General features: G+C 30.5%; 2 protein-coding genes across 2 annotated transcripts in view; both read left to right on the top strand.

Moving 5' to 3' along the window:
* Nucleotides 1–14,538, top strand: part of atp7b (ATPase copper transporting beta) — a 205,825-nt gene extending 191,287 nt beyond the window's left edge. The window contains exon 16 of the mRNA XM_078796707.1: nt 14,446–14,538. Within this exon, the coding sequence (XP_078652833.1) occupies nt 14,446–14,523 (78 nt within the window). The 3' untranslated portion in view covers nt 14,524–14,538. The remainder of the gene's footprint in view (nt 1–14,445) is intronic.
* On the top strand, nt 9,074–18,731 carry LOC131104922 (tubulin alpha-1C chain-like). Its single transcript, XM_058052615.2, has 4 exons — nt 9,074–9,237; nt 12,339–12,561; nt 16,151–16,299; nt 16,425–18,731. Exons 1-4 carry the CDS (start codon nt 9,235–9,237, stop codon nt 17,397–17,399), a joined length of 1,350 nt encoding a protein of 449 aa, XP_057908598.1. The 5' UTR covers nt 9,074–9,234; the 3' UTR covers nt 17,400–18,731.
* Nucleotides 18,732–18,958: the final 227 nt, after the last annotated feature.

Raw genomic sequence — 18,958 nt, 5'->3', positions numbered from 1 at the left:
TAAGTTTTTGGCTATTTAAGTTGAAAGGAAATAACTTGAAGGCTACCGTTTAGGTCGCTAGCTCTCTAGTTTGCGAGTTAGCATGTGTCTCAAGACCCTGCAGTTGCGCAATATGTTGTAAATAAAAAGAGTATAAATGTGACTATAGTCGTGTTTTGTCATGTCTACAGGGCTCTAATAATGCTTTGTTCATTTTAATCTGAAAATGGATGGATGGTTGGATGAATGGATGGATGGATGGATGGATGGATGGTTAAATGGACGGATGGTTGGTTGGTTGGTTGGTTGGTTGGTTGAATGGATGGATGGATGAATGGACGGATAGTTGGTTGGTTGGTTGAATGGATGGATGGATGAATGGATGGTCGAATGGATGGATGGTTGAATGGACGGATGGTTGGTTGGTTGGTTGAATGGATGGATGGATGAATGGATGGATGGTCGAATGGATGGATGGATGGATGGATGGATGGATGGATGGTTAAATGGATGGATGGTTGGTTGGTTGGTTGGTTGGTTGGTTGGTTGGTTGAATGGATGGATGGATGAATGGACGGATAGTTGGTTGGTTGGTTGAATGGATGGATGGATGGATGAATGGATGGTCGAATGGATGGATGGTTGAATGGACGGATGGTTGGTTGGTTGGTTGAATGGATGGATGGATGAATGGATGGATGGTCGAATGGATGGATGGATGGATGGTTAAATGGACGGATGGTTGGTTGGTTGGTTGGTTGAATGGATGGATGGATGGATGGTTGGTTGAATGAATGGATGGATGAATGGACGGATAGTTGGTTGGTTGGTTGGTTGGTTGAATGGATGGATGGATGGATGGCTGGATGGATGGTTGGTTGAATGGTTGAATGGTTGAATGGATAGATCGATGAATGGATGGATGAATAGATGGTCGAATGGATGGATGGTTGAATGGAAGGATGGTTGGTTGGTTGGTTGGTTGAATGGATGGTTGGTTGAATGGATGGATGGATGAATGGATGGATGAATGGATGGTCGAATGGATGGATGGTTGAATGGACGGATGGTTGGTTGGTTGAATGGATGGATGGATGAATGGATGGTTGAATGGATGGATGGATGGATGGTTGAATGGACGGATGGTTGGTTGGTTGAAAGGATGGATGGATGGATGGTTGGTTGAAAGGATGGATGAATGGATGGATGGTTGAAAGGATGGATGAATGGATGGATGGTTGAATGGATGGATGTATGGATGTCTTCTATGTCTTATTCTCTCTTATTATGTCTAATATATTGAGTAATAGGAGCATAAAGGTGACCATAGGGGTGCTATTTCATGTCCAGAGGGCTCTAATAATGTTATAAAGCCTATTTAAAAGGTTTGTATAATCGAACTGCAAAATAATCCTACTTTGAGGAAATTCACTTATCACAGTCAGGTCTGGAACCCATCAACTGCGATAAATGAGGGATTGTGTACGGTACAACCGCAGGCCAGATGGCGTCATGCGGGCGAGCGTTGTGAATGGAGTGGGCAATAATGGCGGTGGGTTATCTTAAAGTAAAAAAGTCAAGTATTAGTAAAGTCAAGAAGTATAATGAGTCAAAAGTAAAGTAAAGAGTTCAACCGAGACACTTTTGGCCGTCAAAAACAGTTTTTTGTGGAACCCCCGAGGCCCGTTTGGGGGCATCAAAAATATTTCATCATCTTGTGAGTGCCCACTTTCATCTCTGCATCCATCCAGCTTCAATGCAGCTTACGGCTTATCAGCGCCAGCAGACGCCGACGCCGATACCGGGGGTCCAGAGGCCGGACCCCTGCCGACTTTCAACATGTAATCCATCACAGGTTGGAACAAATTACTGATGAGGGGCAAAGATGGCGGAAGTGGTCGTACATGTTTGTTGACAGGTAAACATTTCTGTCCTTGCTCCATCCTGGAGGACATGCAGGCCAGGGGGGGGGGGGGGGTTAATGCGTCTTTTGAAGATACGCATCAGCACCATCTGGTGTCACAAACACAACCTGGCAGTTGGCGGCTGGTTTTTAGTCTGGATACTCCAGGCAGGCTACACTGCTAATGTTGGGATTGCATGTTCTCCCCGTGCATGCGTGGGTTTTCTCCGGGTACTCCGGTTTCCTCCCACATTCCAAAAACATGCTAGGTTAATTAGCGACTCCAAATTGTCCATAGGTATGAATGTGAGTGTGAATGGTTGTTTGTCTATATGTGCCCTGTGATTGGCTGGCCACTAGCTCGCTTAAAGACAGCTGGGATAGGCTCCAGCACCGCGCGACCCTCGTGAGGATAAGTGGTAGAAAATGAATGAATGAATAATAATAATAATTATTATTATCAATAACAATCATTTTAATAATAAATTTCATGTTAATTATTTTAATAATTATTATTATTAATTTTTAGTAATTTAATAATGTTAAATAATGTCTTTAGTATTTAATTATTTAATTTGAATAATTTAATAATGCTAATAATAATAATTATTATTATTACTATAAATTATTATTTTTATAATTATTATTTCAGATATGATTATATTTTATAATTATTAAAATACAATTATTATATTTTATAATTATTAAATTATTTTATTATTATTATAATACGAGTAAAATCATAATAATAATTATTATGCAAATTATTAATATTATTGTTATTATTATTATTCTTATTCTTATTCTTATTCTTATTCTTATTCTTATTCTTATTCTTCTTATTATTATTATTATTATTATTATTATTATTATTATTATTATTATTATTATTAAGTTAAGTGCTCTGAGAACGCAGCATTTCATCTATGTACTGTTTATAATATTAATAATTATTTTTTTATTATTATTATTAAAATAAGAGTAAAATCATAATAACAATAATTTTATTATTATTATTATTATTACTATTATATGATTATTATTATTATTATTATTATTATTATTATTATTATTATTATTATTATTAATTTAAGTGCTCTGAGAACGCAGCATTTCATCTATGTACTGTTTATAATAATAATATTAATAATAATAATAATAATTATTATTATTTTTATTATTATATTATTATTATTATCATTATTAATTTAAGTGCTCTGAGAACGCAGCATTTAATCTATGTACTGTTTATAATAATAATAATATTAATAATAATAATAATTATTATTATTATTTATTATTCCATTATAATAATAATTATAATAATAATTTTTATTATTATTAAAATAAGAGTAAAATCATAATAATATTAGTATTATGCAAATTATTAATATTATTATAGTTTTATTATTATTATTATTATTAAGTTAAGTGCTCTGAGAACGCAACATTTCATCTATGTTCTGTTTATAATAATAATAATAATAATAATAATAATAAATGTTATTTGTATAGCGCTTTTCAGAGTACTCAAAGACGCTTTACAGTAGAGAAAAAGAAATAAAAATGGAGTTGAGTAAAAAGAGAGTAAAAGATTCATTAAAATACAAAATCCAAACATTCATACAGAGCTAAAACAAGGCTAAAAGGGTAGGAGCGCAATGCATTGTGGGTTATCATGTAGCATTTGCATACTGTATGTAAGTATGTAGTAGTTCGAAACCGCCATAGGCTGCGTTCAGTGATACTGACGTCGACGATGTTGTACTTCCTGTTTGGACGCTAACGCGCATACATGAGTTGACTTAGCAGCCATGACGTTATCAAAGCAATCAGCGGCTTTGCGATGAACGGTACGAAGACGAGAGCTCCTTCAGACGCTAAAACTCTTCATCTTCTTGTCATGAAAACATAAAACGGTGAGTCGGGACGTCCAATCAGAGCGGCTTAATCCTTCTTTCAACGATACAAGAAATTGTGTGCAGGCGGGGGTCCAAACACTTGAATGAGAAGATGGGATTATCCACACAAAATACACCACAAGTGTCTGGAGATAATTAAACCACGGCTGATGATTCATTTGGCTTGGGGGAGTTTTGCTTCCTCTTAATTCTGAGTACCAGGGAAAATAATATATAATAATATTAATAGAAATTATACTCATAATAATAAGTTTTTTTATACAATTATGTAATACTTGTATTATATGTATTATGTAATATTATGTAAATAATAATAAATAAATACATTGTATTATTAATTATTATTAATAAATAAATACATTATTACTAATTATTATTAGCTAATTATTAATTATTGTAAATTTATTATTAATTATCATTAATTATTATTCATAAAAACGTTTAATAATTAAATTAAATAATTTTAATTTAATAATTATACTCATAATATTAAGTTGTTTTATACAATTATGTAATAATTGTATTATATGAATTATGTAATATTATGTAAATAATAATAAATAAATACATTGTATTATTAATTATTATTAATAAATAAATACATTATTACTAATTATTATTAGCTAATTATTAATTATTGTAAATTTATTATTAATTATCATTAATTATTATTCATAAAAACGTTTAATAATTAAATTACATAATTTTAATTTAATAATTATACTCATAATATTAAGTTGTTTTATACAATTATGTAATAATTGTATTATATGAATTATGTAATATTATGTAAATAATAATAAATAAATACATTGTATTATTAATTATTATTAATAAATAAATACATTATTACTAATTATCATTAGCTAATTATTAATTATTGTAAATTAGTTATTATTATCATTAATTATTATTCATAAAAACGTTTAATAATTAAATTAAATAATTTAAATGTAATAATTATACTCATAATAATAAGTTGTTTTATACAATTATGTAATACGTGTATTATATGTATTATATTAATTATGTAATACTATGTAAATAATAATAAATAAATGTAATTATAAATTATTATTAATAAATACATACATTATTATTAATTATTATTAATAAATACATACATTATTATTAATTATTATTAACTAATTATTAATTATTATTAATCAACAAATACATTACTGATTCTCATTAGCTAATTATTAATTATTGTAAATTAATTATTAATTATCATTAACTATTATTCATAAAAACGTTTAATAATTAAATTAAATAATTTTATTTTAATAATTATACTCATAATAATACGTATTATATGTATTATAATAATGATGTAATACTATGTAAATAATAATAAATAAATGCAATTATAAATTATTATTATTAATAAATACATACATTATTATTGATTATTATTAACTAATAATTAATAATTATAAATTAATTATAAATTATTATTATGAATAAAAACGTTTAATAAATACATGTAATACTTTTTTAAAAATGTAATGTAATAATTATACTTATAATAATGAGTTGTTTTATACAGTTATGTATATTTGGTGAAAGGCCAATGGACAAAATACACCACAAGTGTGTGGAGATAATTAAACCACGGCTGATGATCCATTTGGCTTGGGGGAGTTTTGCTTCCTCTTAATTCTGAGTACCAGGTAAAAATAAATAAATACTTCAGTCAAAACAAATCATCTCTGGATCTCCAAGGGTTGGAGGAACAAACAAATAAGATCCTCAGCGGGCGTTTGAAGAGGAATCCAAAGAGTTTGTTTGAGGATTAGGATTTTCATTCCGAGTCGGAGACCTCGGCAACGTCGCACCTCCAAAGGTCAGCGGCCAAGTGAGTGTTTACCGGAGAAAACAACACATGCAACACCGCCTGCCAGAGACTCCGTGAAGGCTGTGGCACCTGAACGCATCACGGCCCGTCTAGCCGTCTAGCCATTTATTATTTATTATTATTATTTATATATTATCCTTCTTCTTGCTACGCGTTCAAGGGGGCGGATCCATCCGACTGTCAATCACATTGATACCAAGGGAGTAACTAAGTACTGCAAAATATTTATTTATACAATAATATACAAGATATTACTTAGTATATTATTAAAATATTAAAATAATAAAATATTAGTATTTTAATATTTGTCTGTATTTATTAATAATGCTATTGTTATTAAAATGAATAATAAACAAACTGTTATTATTGTCGAATTATTTATTATTATTACTCATCAGTATAATATATTATATATATTATATTAAATATTTGTAGAATTAAAATGTGTGTGTTTGTATTAAATTTATTTACTAAACGTTTTATTATTAATAAAAACGTTTAATAAATAAATAATAATAAATAAAATTTATTATTAGTTATTATTATTTGATGTAATTTACTAATTATACTTATAATAATAAGTTGTTTTATGCAATTATGTAATACTTGTATTATATGTATTATATTAATTATGTAATACTATGTAAATAATACTAAATAAATGAATTAAATTATTAATTATTATCAATTATTATTAATAAATAAATACATTATTATTAATTATTCTTAACTAATTAATTATTATTATTATTAATAAAAACGTTTAATAAATAAATTTTATGCTTTTTAATTTAATAATTATACTTATAATAATAAGTTGTTTTATACAATTGCAATACTTGTATTATATGTGTTATATTCATTTTGTAATACTATGTAAATAGTAAAAAAAATATTAATTATTATTATTAAATAAATGCATTATCATTAATTATTATTATTAATAAAAACGTTTAATAAATGAATGTAATACTTCTTAATTTAATAATTATACTTATAATAATAAGTTGTTTTATACAATTATGTAATACTTGAATTATATGTATTATATTAATTACATAATATTATGTAAATAATAATAAAAAAATTATTATTAATTATTATTAATAAATAAATAAATTATTATTAATTATTGTTAATTATTATTAATTAAAACGTTTAATAAATAAATGTAATATTTTTTTCTTTAATTTAATAATTATACTTATAATAATAAGTTTGTTTTATACAATTATGTAATACATGATTTCAATTTCAATAAAATATAATCCAGATCAATCAACAATCAATGACTGGAACATTGGTACTGGTTCAGCGGCACTAAACCAGTACCAAAACTTTGCAGTAGAGCCCATCCTTCCACGTCAGGCTCATAGACAAGGACGCTGGCGCTCTCTAGTGGCGGCAACAATTATTGCAACTTGTTAGAAAAGGGATGAAGACCTTCTCGACTCAACCGGGAGAAGATAAATAAATGACTTATAAATATATATATATATATATATACATAAAGAAAAAAATACAAATATAATAAAAATATAATACAAATGTAATACAAATATAATAAAAATATAATAACAATATTAATAAATATTAATTATATTAATAAATATATATAATATAATAGTTATACCCTCCACTTTTTCAGTGCTTTGGTTCTTTGCAAAAGCTGTGATAAAACATTAAATTATAATAAATTATAATAAATTATTTTTTATTTATTATTAAATTATTAAATAAATGTTTAATGTTAATTTTTATTTTTCAACACAAAATAAGATGGAAAAATAAATAAGCAAATCAAAAAACAAATGAAACAAGTGAAACAAATGAACAAAAAAATTTTTATTTATTATTAAATTATTAAATAAATGTTTAATGTTAATTTTTATTTTTCGACACAAAATAAGATGGAAAAATAAATAAGCAAATCAAAAAACAAATGAAACAAATTAACAAATTAATTTTTATTTATTAATAAATTAATAAATAAATGTTTAATGTTAATTTTTATTTTTTGACACAAAATAAGATGGAAAGATGAATAAGCAAATCAAAAAACAAATGAAACCAATTAACAAATTAATTTTTATTTATTATTAAATTATTAAATAAATGTTTAATGTTAATTTTTATTTTGCAACACAAAATAAGATGGAAAAATAAATAAGCAAATCAAAAAAACAAATGAAACAAATACATTTTTATTTATTATTAAATTATTAAATAAATGTTTAATGTTAATCTTTATTTTTCTACACAAAATAAGATGGAAAAATAAATAAGCAAATCAAAAAACAAATGAAACAAATTAACAAATTAATTTTTATTATTAATAAATTAATAAATAAATGTTTAATGTTAATTTTTATTTTTCGACACAAAATAAGATGGAAAAATAAATAAGCAAATCAAAAAACAAATGAAACAAATTAATTTTTATTTATTATTAAATTATTAAATAAATGTTTAATGTTAATTTTTATTTTTCGACACAAAATAAGATGGAAAAATAAATAAGCAAATCAAAAAAAACAAATGAAACAAGTGAAACAAATTAACAAATTAATTTTTATTTATTATTAAATTATTAAATAAATGTTTAATGTTAATTTTTATTTTTCGACACAAAATAAGATGGAAAAATAAATAAGCAAATCAAAAAAACAAATGAAACAAGTGAAACAAATTAACAAATTAATTTTTATTTATTATTAAATTATTAAATAAATGTTTAATGTTAATTTTTATTTTTCGACACAAAATAAGATGGAAAAATAAATAAGCAAATCAAAAAACAAATTAAACAAATTAAACTTTCATATCAAGGCGGGCGCCTCAAACTAGCATCCCGCGGGCCTTGAGTTTGAGACCCCTTTTGTAAGTCGTAACTTAATGAATTCATTATACTTATGAGTACTTATGAAAAATATAAAACACAGTCATAAATAAAAGAAATACGAGAATGAAATGAAACTAATAAAAAGAGCGCTAACCTCCCACCCAGATCTCTTTGTAACGGCGCACAGAATCCATGACCCTTTTTAGGATTCAATCGTCTTTATAATGAATTATGGTTGCGACAGTTGAGCAGTTGGGACCAAAAGAGGACGCCATAGTGACGGCTTTTGGGGTCATTTTTTTTGGGTGGGGGGTCACTTAATGAATTAGCGAGGTGTGGCGCTGTCTTCTTCCGCCCGCCACCAGGCACACGTCGCATTCTTGCACTGGGCGTGGCATGTATTCTTCCGCTATGACTTCTCCAACGAGTAACAAGTTGTTACTTTCGAATGAAGCGTGACGTTTTAGTGACGTTAGCGCTGATCCGTTTGTATGTTTAAGATTTAGCAGCGACTAAAGCCGTGCGGAAGTGGTCTCACACTATGGAGGTTTTGAAAAAAAACGCAACCTCTGGCTCCACCTCTGCCTCCTCCCCCCGTGGCGGTTATAAAAGTGTGTGCGCGGGACACTGATGGGACTTCACTCACAGAGATCTCATTATAGGCGCACTGTGAGGACATTCCGGGACGCAACTTCCTTTTTCCAAACAGGAAAACAAGCTAAACGACAAAATGGTGAGTTACTTTCTGTTTGTTTACTACGTCGACTTTAGCCGCAGGGTTTGGAGGCGTTCAAACAGGAAGCAAAGCTGTGGCATGTGACTGCAGCTCTGGTGAAGGTTAACACTTTCCATATGGGGGCTGGAGGCCTGCTTTCCCGGGAATGCTGATGTGGCTCTTGCAGGCCTTCATGTATTCTATTTGTGTTGTGTGCTTCCCGTCGGATGAAGCAGTGAATTCCCAGTATGCCGGAGCGCCGCAAAGACAAAAAAACATCTGACCTACTTGGGAGTATGTTGTAATGTTTATGGCGTGTTGGGAAAGACCGAAAAAGATAACGATTGGTCGGAGTTTGGTCTGGTGGCACGTCCTTCCGGACCGTTCAGGATGCCACATGGAGGGAAATTACTTTGGACTTACTTCCTTCCTCTTTATTGTATGTTGTATGGCGGGCAGATAGATCAAATATTGTAGTATCAGTATTGGATAAATACTACTGTTTTCAAAAATGTTTATTTTTGCAAATATTAAAAAAATATAATTAAATTTTTGTTCTTTATGTATATTTTTATTATATATTTATATTTTTTATTTATATATTTTTATTTATTATTTTATATATTTATTAGGTATTTATTTCATATATTATTATTATTATTTACATTATTATTATTATTTTAAAGCAAGTTGAAGAAACAAATGCTAGCTGCTCTCACTTTATGACTCAACTGCCAACAGGGAACTTCCTCTGGCGCCAAACCACTTACTCATACTAACCACGCCCCCAGGCCGTGAGAGACACGCCCCCTACTGTCCGCCACCGAATTTGGATTGGATAAATACTACTGTGATCAAAATGTTTATTTTTGCAAATATTTTAAAAATATAATTACATTTTTGTTCTTTATGTATATTTTAATTATATATTTATATTTCTCATTTATATATTTTTTATTATTTATTTTTTAATTTATATATTTTTTAATTTATATATTTTTTAATTTTTAATTTTTAATTTTTAATTTTTAATTTTTAATTTTTAATTTTTAATTTTTAATTTTTAATTTTTAATTTTTAATTTTTTATTTTTAATTTTATTCTTATGTATATTTTTATTATGTATTTATATTTTTTATTTCAAATATTTATTAATTTATTTTATACAATTATTATTATTATTATTATTATTATTATTATTATTATTATTATTATTATTATTATTATTATTATTATTATTATTATTATTATTATTATTATTATTTTAACTGTAGCACGTTGAAGAAACAAACGCTAGCTGCTCTCACTTTACGACTCAACTGCCAACAGGGAACTTCCTGTGGCGCCAAAACCACTTACTCATACTAACCACGCCCCCAAGCCGTGAGAGACACGCCCCCTACTGTCCACCATGTTTTTCCAATGGTAACATATAAGAATAATAAGAAAAGTATGAAAGTATGAAGAACACAGTTTCCTTGCAGGCCCATAATTACGTCAAATTGTCCACCTCTTGTTTTTTTTTTTTTTTTTTCATACAGGAAGCTCATACAACATGCTCTGTGTGTTGTAACACAGTACAAGTACATTCATGTACTTCATTTTGAGGATGTTGTTTTACTAGCGTTGATAATGGCGCCCATATGGTGGGGCCACGGCAGCATGAATCACTCAAAATAGCTGAGCTGGCTGCTGTGACCATACTTAGCAACCCCCCCATTGGGAGGCCAGGAGGGGGTTGAAGGTCAGTGTATGAGAATTAAAAAAAAAACAAAAAACAATTATGTATATTTTTATATTTTTGTTTATATTTTTTTTATTATTTTATATATTTATTATTTCTTTATTTTATATATTATTTTTTATATTTATATTATTATTATTATTATTATTTTAAAGCAGGTTGAAGAATTATTATTATTATCATTATTATTATTATTATTTTAACTGTAGCAGGTTGAAGAAACAAACGCTAGCTGCTCTCACTTTACAACTCAACTGCTAACAGGGAACTTCCTGTGGCGCCAAAACCACTTACTCATACTAACCACGCCCCCAAGCCGTGAGAGACACGCCCCCTACTGTCCACCATGTTTTTCCAATGGTAACATATAAGAATAATAAGAAAAGTATGAAAGTATGAAGAATACAGTTTCCTTGCAGGCCCATAATTACGTCAAATTGTCCACCTCTTGTTTTTTTGTTTTTTTTTTTCATACAGGAAGCTCATACAACATGCTCTGTGTGTTGTAACACAGTACAAGTACATTCATGTACTTCATTTTGAGGATGTTGTTTTACTCGCGTTGATAATGGCGCCCATATGGTTGGGGCCACGGCAGCATGAATCACTCAAAATAGCTGAGCTGGCTGCTGTGACCATACTTAGCAACCCCCCCATTGGGAGGCCAGGAGGGGGTTGAAGGTCAGTGTATGAGAATTAAAAAAAAAAAAAACAATAATAAAAAAAAAAAGACTTATCTGGAGGTTTCGCTCGTGCGCACACGAGGCAGCCAACGAAGAGCCTCGCGGCATCCATGGAAAAACACAATGAGCTTCATTGTGGGCATTTTTTCTGGGCCTGACACCATCTGCACAGGGAAAGAGAGAGAGAAGAGAGAGACAGGAATTTCACAACAACACAAATATTCCGTGAGTCACCTCCCCTCCCCCTCGGAGAGAATGAGGTCACGGTGGCCAAATACTCACAATACTTTGTTGACATGTTTGTGACCAGCAACTGAAATATTTGACTCCAAGTACAAGTACCCGAGTATATGTATGACGTTAGCTTTGTTTGCAAAATACTTCATTTGTTTTTTTTTCCCTTCGGGCTAAAATTTCGATGAGACCTAACTTGTTTTATCGCGGCATGTCTGCACTTCTCCGCCCCCGCTCTTAACATTTAAAAGGAACTTAGAAATACTTGAAAAGGGTGTGGACTACTTCAGTACTTCAGACCTCGTCAGCAGGTCTAGGGTCAAAGGAACCACGAGTTCCAGCTTGCCGTAAAGTGAACAATGTACTATTTATCCACTGCAGTTTTAGTTAGTATCTGTGATTAATTTCTGTGTGAAATTAATATTTCCGTTGTCTACACCCCCCCCACCCCCCCACAGCGCGAATGTATCTCCATCCATGTCGGTCAAGCCGGTGTCCAAATGGGCAATACCTGCTGGGAACTGTACTGCCTGGAGCACGGCATCCAACCGGACGGCCACATGCCCACCGCCAAGCCCGCAGGAGGCTACGACGATTCCTTCACGACCTTCTTCAGTGAGACCGGCACCGGGAAGTATGTGCCCCGGGCGATCTTTGTAGACCTGGAACCTACGGTCATCGGTGAGTTGGGGTGATTATCTTGACAAACCAGTCGAGGTCGACCAACCCAACAAGTTTCTTGGCGTAAAATACTGCCAAAGTACCACCAAAAATCCTTTTCAGTCGTTCTTTCATCCCCCTTTTCCAAAACAAATGTTCAGATCAGATTACAATTGAATGCATCCCATAATCAGTTCCCAGTTCCACATGTCCAAAAGAAGTAGGAAGAAGCAAAGCTTATTAAATCCTACCCCTCCATATTTTATCCATCAGTAGCAATCAGTAACTGTTACATTTGTTCACGCCCTGCTTTCCTAATAATTGAAGTTTTAATTTAATTTAATTTAATTTAATTTAATTTAATTTAATTTCATTTAAATCCTACCCCTCCATCTGGTACTTTTACAATCAGTAACTGTTACATTTGTTCCCTTCCTGCTTTCCTAATATAATATAATAATAGAAGTTTTTTTATTATATTTTATTTTATTTTATGAACTTTCATTTTATTTTATGAACTTTTATTTTATCCATCAGTAGCAATCAGTAACTGTTACATTTGTTCACTTCCTGCTTTCCTAATTATTTTATTTTATTTTACTTTATTTTATTTTATGAACTTTTATTTTATTTTATCCATCAGTAGCAATCAGTAACTGTTACATTTGTTCACGCCCTGCTTTCCTAATAATTGACGTTTTAATTGTATTTAATTTTATTTAATTTTATTTAATTTTATTTAATTTTATTTAAATCCTACCCCTCCATCTGGTACTTTTATAATCAGTAACTGTTACATTTGTTCACTTCCTGCTTTCCTAACATAATATAATAATAGAAGTTTTTTTTATTATATTTTATTTTATTTTATGAACTTTCATTTTATTTTATGAACTTTTATTTTATCCATCAGTAGCATTCAGTAACTGTTACATTTGTTCACTTCCTGCTTTCCTAATTATTTTATTTTATTTTACTTTATTTTATTTTATGAACTTTTATTTTATTTTATTTTATCCATCAGTAGCAATCAGTGATTGTTACATTTGTTCACGTCCTGCTTTCCTAATAATTGAAGTTTTAATTTTATTTAATTTTATTTAATTTTATTTAATTTTATTTAATTTTATTTAAATCCTACCCCTCCATCTGGTACTTTTATAATCAGTAACTGTTACATTTGTTCACTTCCTGCTTTCCTAATATAATATAATAATAGAAGTTTTTTTTATTATATTTTATTTTATTTTATGAACTTTCATTTTATTTTATGAACTTTTATTTTATCCATCAGTAGCATTCAGTAACTGTTACATTTGTTCACTTCCTGCTTTCCTAATTATTTTATTTTACTTTATTTTATTTTATGAACTTTTATTTTATTTTATCCATCAGTAGCAATCAGTGACTGTTACATTTGTTCACGTCCTGCTTTCCTAATAATTGAAGTTTTAATTTTATTTAATTTTATTTAATTTAATTTAATTTTATTTAAATCCTACCCCTCCATCTGGTACTTTTATAATCAGTAACTGTTACATTTGTTCACTTCCTGCTTTCCTAATATAATATAATATAATAATCAAAGTTTTTTTTATTATATTTTATTTTATTTTATGAACTTTCATTTTATTTTACGAACTTTTATTTTATTTTATCCATCAGTAGCAATCAGTAACTGTTACATTTGTTCACTTCCTGCTTTCCTAATTATTTTATTTTATTTTACTTTATTTTATTTTATGAACTTTTATTTTATTGTATCCATCAGTAGCAATCAGTAACTGTTACATTTGTTCACTTCCTGCTTTCCTAATTATTTTATTTTATTTTATTTTATTTTATTTTATAACTGGGTACATAACTGAGGGTTCAGCTCCGGGTCCAGGTGTGTGTCTGCCACAGGTTGGGATCAGGAAGGTGTTTTCAGAGGTTCTGCCCTCCCACAAGGTGGCCAAGGTCCAGGAGTTTTATTTCATTTGAACATGCATCAGATTACAATTGAATGCATCCCATAATCAGTTCCCAGTTCCACATGTCCAAAAGGAGTAGGAAGAAGCAAAGCTTATTAAATCCTACCCCTCCATCTGGTACTTTTACAATCACTAACTGTTACATTTGTTCACTTCCTGCCTTTCTAATATAATTTTTATTTTATTTTTTTAATTAAAAAAATGTTTTTAATTTTTTTTAATTTTTGTAATTTTTTAAATGGTTTTAATGCTTTCCATAATACAGTTTGAGTTTTTTTTTTGTTTTTTTTAATAATGCACCTTGTACTGAGGTTTATTGTAATTTAATTTAATTTAATTTAATTTAATTTAATTTAATTTAATTTAATTTAATTTAATTTAATTTAATTTAATTTAATTTAATTTAATTTAATTTAATTTAATTTAATTTAATTTAATTTAATTTAATTTAATTTAATTTAATACAATTAAATAAAATAAAATACATTTAATTTAATTTGATATTAATTTTATTTTATTTTAATTTTTAATAATGCACCTTGTACCGAGGTTTATTGTAATTTAATTTAATTTAATTTAATAAAATAAAATAAAATAAAATAAAATAAAATAAAATAAAATAAAATAAAATAAAATAAAATAAAATAAAATACAATTAAATTGAATTAAAGTAACTGTTACATTTGTTCACTTCCTGCTTTCCTAATATAATAATAGAAGTTTTTTTTATTATATTTTATTTTATTTTATGAACTTTCATTTTATTTTATGAACTTTTATTTTATCCATCAGTAGCAATCAGTGACTGTTACATTTGTTCACCTCCTGCTTTCCTAATAATTGAAGTTTTAATTTTATTTAATTTTATTTAATTTTATTTAATTTTATTTAAATCCTACCCCTCCATCTGGTACTTTTATAATCAGTAACTGTTACATTTGTTCACTTCCTGCTTTCCTAATATAATATAATAATTGAAGTTTTTTTATCATATTTTATGAACTTTCATTTTATTTTACGAACTTTTATTTTATTTTATTAAATTAATTTAATTTAATTTAATTTAATTTAATACAATTAAATAAAATAAAATACATTTAATTTAATTTGATATTAATTTTATTTTATTTTAATTTTTAATAATGCACCTTGTACCGAGGTTTATTGTAATTTAATTTAATTTAATTTAATTTAATTTAATTTAATTTAATTTAATTTAATTTAATTTAATTTAATAAAATAAAATAAAATAAAATAAAATAAAATAAAATAAAATAAAATAAAATAAAATAAAATAAAATAAAATAAATACAATTAAATTAGAATAAAATTAATATCAAATTAAATTAAATGTATTTTATTTTATTTAATTGTATAAAATTAAATTAAAAAAATTAAATTGTTTAACAATCATATTTCTCCTCTCTTGTAGAGAAGTATTGGATGACATTTTTAGCTAATTGGTTATTTTTAGCCTTATGCATTATTTTAGCTGTTTGAAGATGAACTATATCAGCAAGTTGAAGTATTTGTCATTTTAGAAATAAGGAGTTAGTATGTCAGCCAATGTCACCTTGAACTGTTTCTACTGTACTGACTTCTTTGATCCTTCAATGCCCCCCCCCCACCCCTTCCAGATGAGGTCCGAACGGGTACGTATCGTCAACTCTTCCATCCGGAACAGCTCATCTCCGGAAAGGAGGATGCCGCCAACAACTACGCTCGGGGTCACTACACTGTTGGGAAGGAGCACATTGACTCTGTGCTCAACAGGATCCGCAAACTGGTGAGGTTTTCTCGAAATTTTTGGCGATATTGTCCGTACTGTCCGTTGGAACCGCGATAGTCCACGTTGATCTTCTCAACGATAACTTAAGTCCATCAATGAACCGCTAATGTATCTTCTTTCAGTCTGACCAGTGCACCGGTCTCCAAGGGTTCCTGGTCTTCCACTCCTTTGGAGGAGGAACCGGTTCCGGTTTCACGTCTCTTCTGATGGAGCGTCTCTCTGTTGACTTTGGCAAAAAGTCCAAACTGGAGTTCGCTATCTATCCGGCTCCTCAGGTCTCCACCGCCGTTGTGGAGCCTTACAACTCCATCCTGACCACGCACACCACACTGGAGCACTCCGACTGCGCCTTCATGGTGGACAACGAGGCCATCTATGATATATGCCGCAGGAACCTAGACATCGAACGTCCGTCGTACACCAACCTGAACCGACTCATAAGTCAAATTGTCTCTTCGATCACGGCGTCGCTGCGTTTCGACGGTGCCTTGAACGTGGATCTGACGGAGTTCCAGACCAACTTGGTGCCCTACCCGCGTATCCACTTCCCCCTGGCGACATACGCGCCCGTTATCTCGGCGGAGAAAGCGTACCATGAGCAGCTCACCGTTGCGGAGATCACCAACGCCTGTTTCGAGCCGGCTAATCAGATGGTGAAATGCGACCCTCGCCACGGCAAGTACATGGCGTGCTGTCTCCTGTACCGCGGCGACGTCGTGCCCAAAGACGTCAACGTCGCCATCAGCAACATCAAAACAAAACGCTCCATTCAGTTTGTGGACTGGTGTCCCACCGGCTTCAAGGTGGGAATCAACTACCAGCCGCCCACTGTGGTTCCCGGTGGAGACCTTGCCAAGGTCCAGAGGGCCGTGTGCATGCTGAGCAACACCACCGCCATCGCTGAAGCCTGGGCCCGACTGGACCACAAATTTGACCTGATGTACGCCAAGAGGGCGTTTGTGCACTGGTACGTCGGGGAAGGCATGGAGGAAGGGGAGTTCTCCGAGGCCAGAGAAGACATGGCCGCCCTGGAGAAGGACTACGAAGAAGTGGGCGTCGACTCATTGGAGGATGACGAAGAGGGGGAGGAGTATTAGAACAGGAAATGGAGCATGTTGTGGACTGGGCAGCTTCGTTACGTTCGTTACGTTGGACCTGTTTATGTCTACTTCCTGTCCCGCTTTTGTCGACATCACATTTGAGAACCTAAGGGTTCATTCCCATGAAAAAAAGTCAATTAACGCCTTTATTTTCGTAAAAAGTAAGTTACACTGCATTAAGTTAAATGTGCACAGTCACTTCCTGTTCAGTGCCAAGTAATTCAAACAACAAAATTTCAGTTTTTATTAACGGTTAGCCAGATTTGCACATGTACAAAAGCTTTATTGCAGGGGTCTCAAACTCAATTTCGGGTCTGGGTGAGACTGGGCCGCATCAGGTTTTCCCAAAAAAAAAAAAAACAAAAAAAATGCATTTATTAAAAACAAAAAAATTAAAAAAACTTTGCTTTGGTTCCAATTTTCTACAATAAAAGCTCTGATAAAACATTCCACTGTTCTCAAATATCTTACTTTTTATTTTTCTACAAAAAAATAAATAAATCAAGAATAAAGAAAATCAATCAGTAATAAATAAATATAATAATAATAATAAAACGGCAAATAATAAAAACTTAAGAAACCACATATAGTTTGTGGGTAGATAAATTATTTTTTTCCGATTAAAATGAACAAAGCATTATTAGAGCCCTGTACACATGACAAAACACGACTATAGTCACATTTATACTTTTTATTTACAACATATTGCGCAACTGTAGGGTCTCGAGACACATGCTAACTCGCAAACTAGACAGCTAGCGACCTAAATGGTAAGCCTTCAAGTTATTTCCTTTCAACTTAAATAGCCAAAAACTTACCACTTCCACACGGATAGGGAGGATAACTATTAACAGTTATTTAACCTTTAACATGAACATTTATCAAACTTAATAATTTTTTCTGGGTACATGATACCGTACAGCATCCATATCAAACTTGCGCGGGCAAGGCGGGGGGCCTCAAACTAGCATCCTGCGTGCCACATTTGGCCCGCGGGCCACGTGTTTGAGACCACTGCTTTATTGTAACCAAACAATGAAACGACTGTTAGATAAGTGTACAAAAACATCATATGATGTCAATTAACTTTATGATCATTCGTTCTCGTTATGGGTCAGGCCAAAGTCACAAGTGAAATACGCAAGCAAAATGGCTGCTTTCCACGTGAGTCAATAAGTGCGAGGGGGCGTCGACATAAACAGGTTCTGCTGCATGGAAAAATGTGTAAGAGCTCCTTCACATCATGTTTGCTTTACTTGAGCTTGACTCTCATTGGAAGGTCGGAATTATGTTTGTGCCTTCTTTTTCAAATAAACGTGTTGACAATCACGTCATGTCATTGTCTTTGATTGACAGTTTTATACGACCTAAATGCTGACAAGCAACTAGAAAATATTACCTACTGCGACTTGCTGACCACAAGAGAGCGTTCAATGCCGGAAGCTTCCAAAATGTTATTTATTTCATTTGGGAGATTGCATATAAATTGCAAAAAAACTAAAAAAAAAAAAAAAAAAATCTCAACCACAATATAAATATTCACAAAATACTGTAAA

The sequence above is a fragment of the Doryrhamphus excisus genome, linkage group LG15 (genome assembly GCF_037039965.1).
Source record: "Doryrhamphus excisus strain RoL-2023G ecotype Guam linkage group LG15, RoL_Dexc_Guam_v1.1, whole genome shotgun sequence".
Classification (NCBI taxonomy): domain Eukaryota; kingdom Metazoa; phylum Chordata; class Actinopteri; order Syngnathiformes; family Syngnathidae; genus Doryrhamphus; species Doryrhamphus excisus.
This window is presented reverse-complemented; position numbering and strand designations above follow the sequence as displayed.

Bases quoted from the DNA above. Each gene is read 5' to 3' on its own strand.
- LOC131104922 (XM_058052615.2), top strand. The intron at 12,562-16,150 runs GTGAGTTGGGGT...CACCCCTTCCAG, and splicing joins CCTGGAACCTACGGTCATCG to ATGAGGTCCGAACGGGTACG. The intron at 16,300-16,424 runs GTGAGGTTTTCT...ATCTTCTTTCAG, and splicing joins TCAACAGGATCCGCAAACTG to TCTGACCAGTGCACCGGTCT.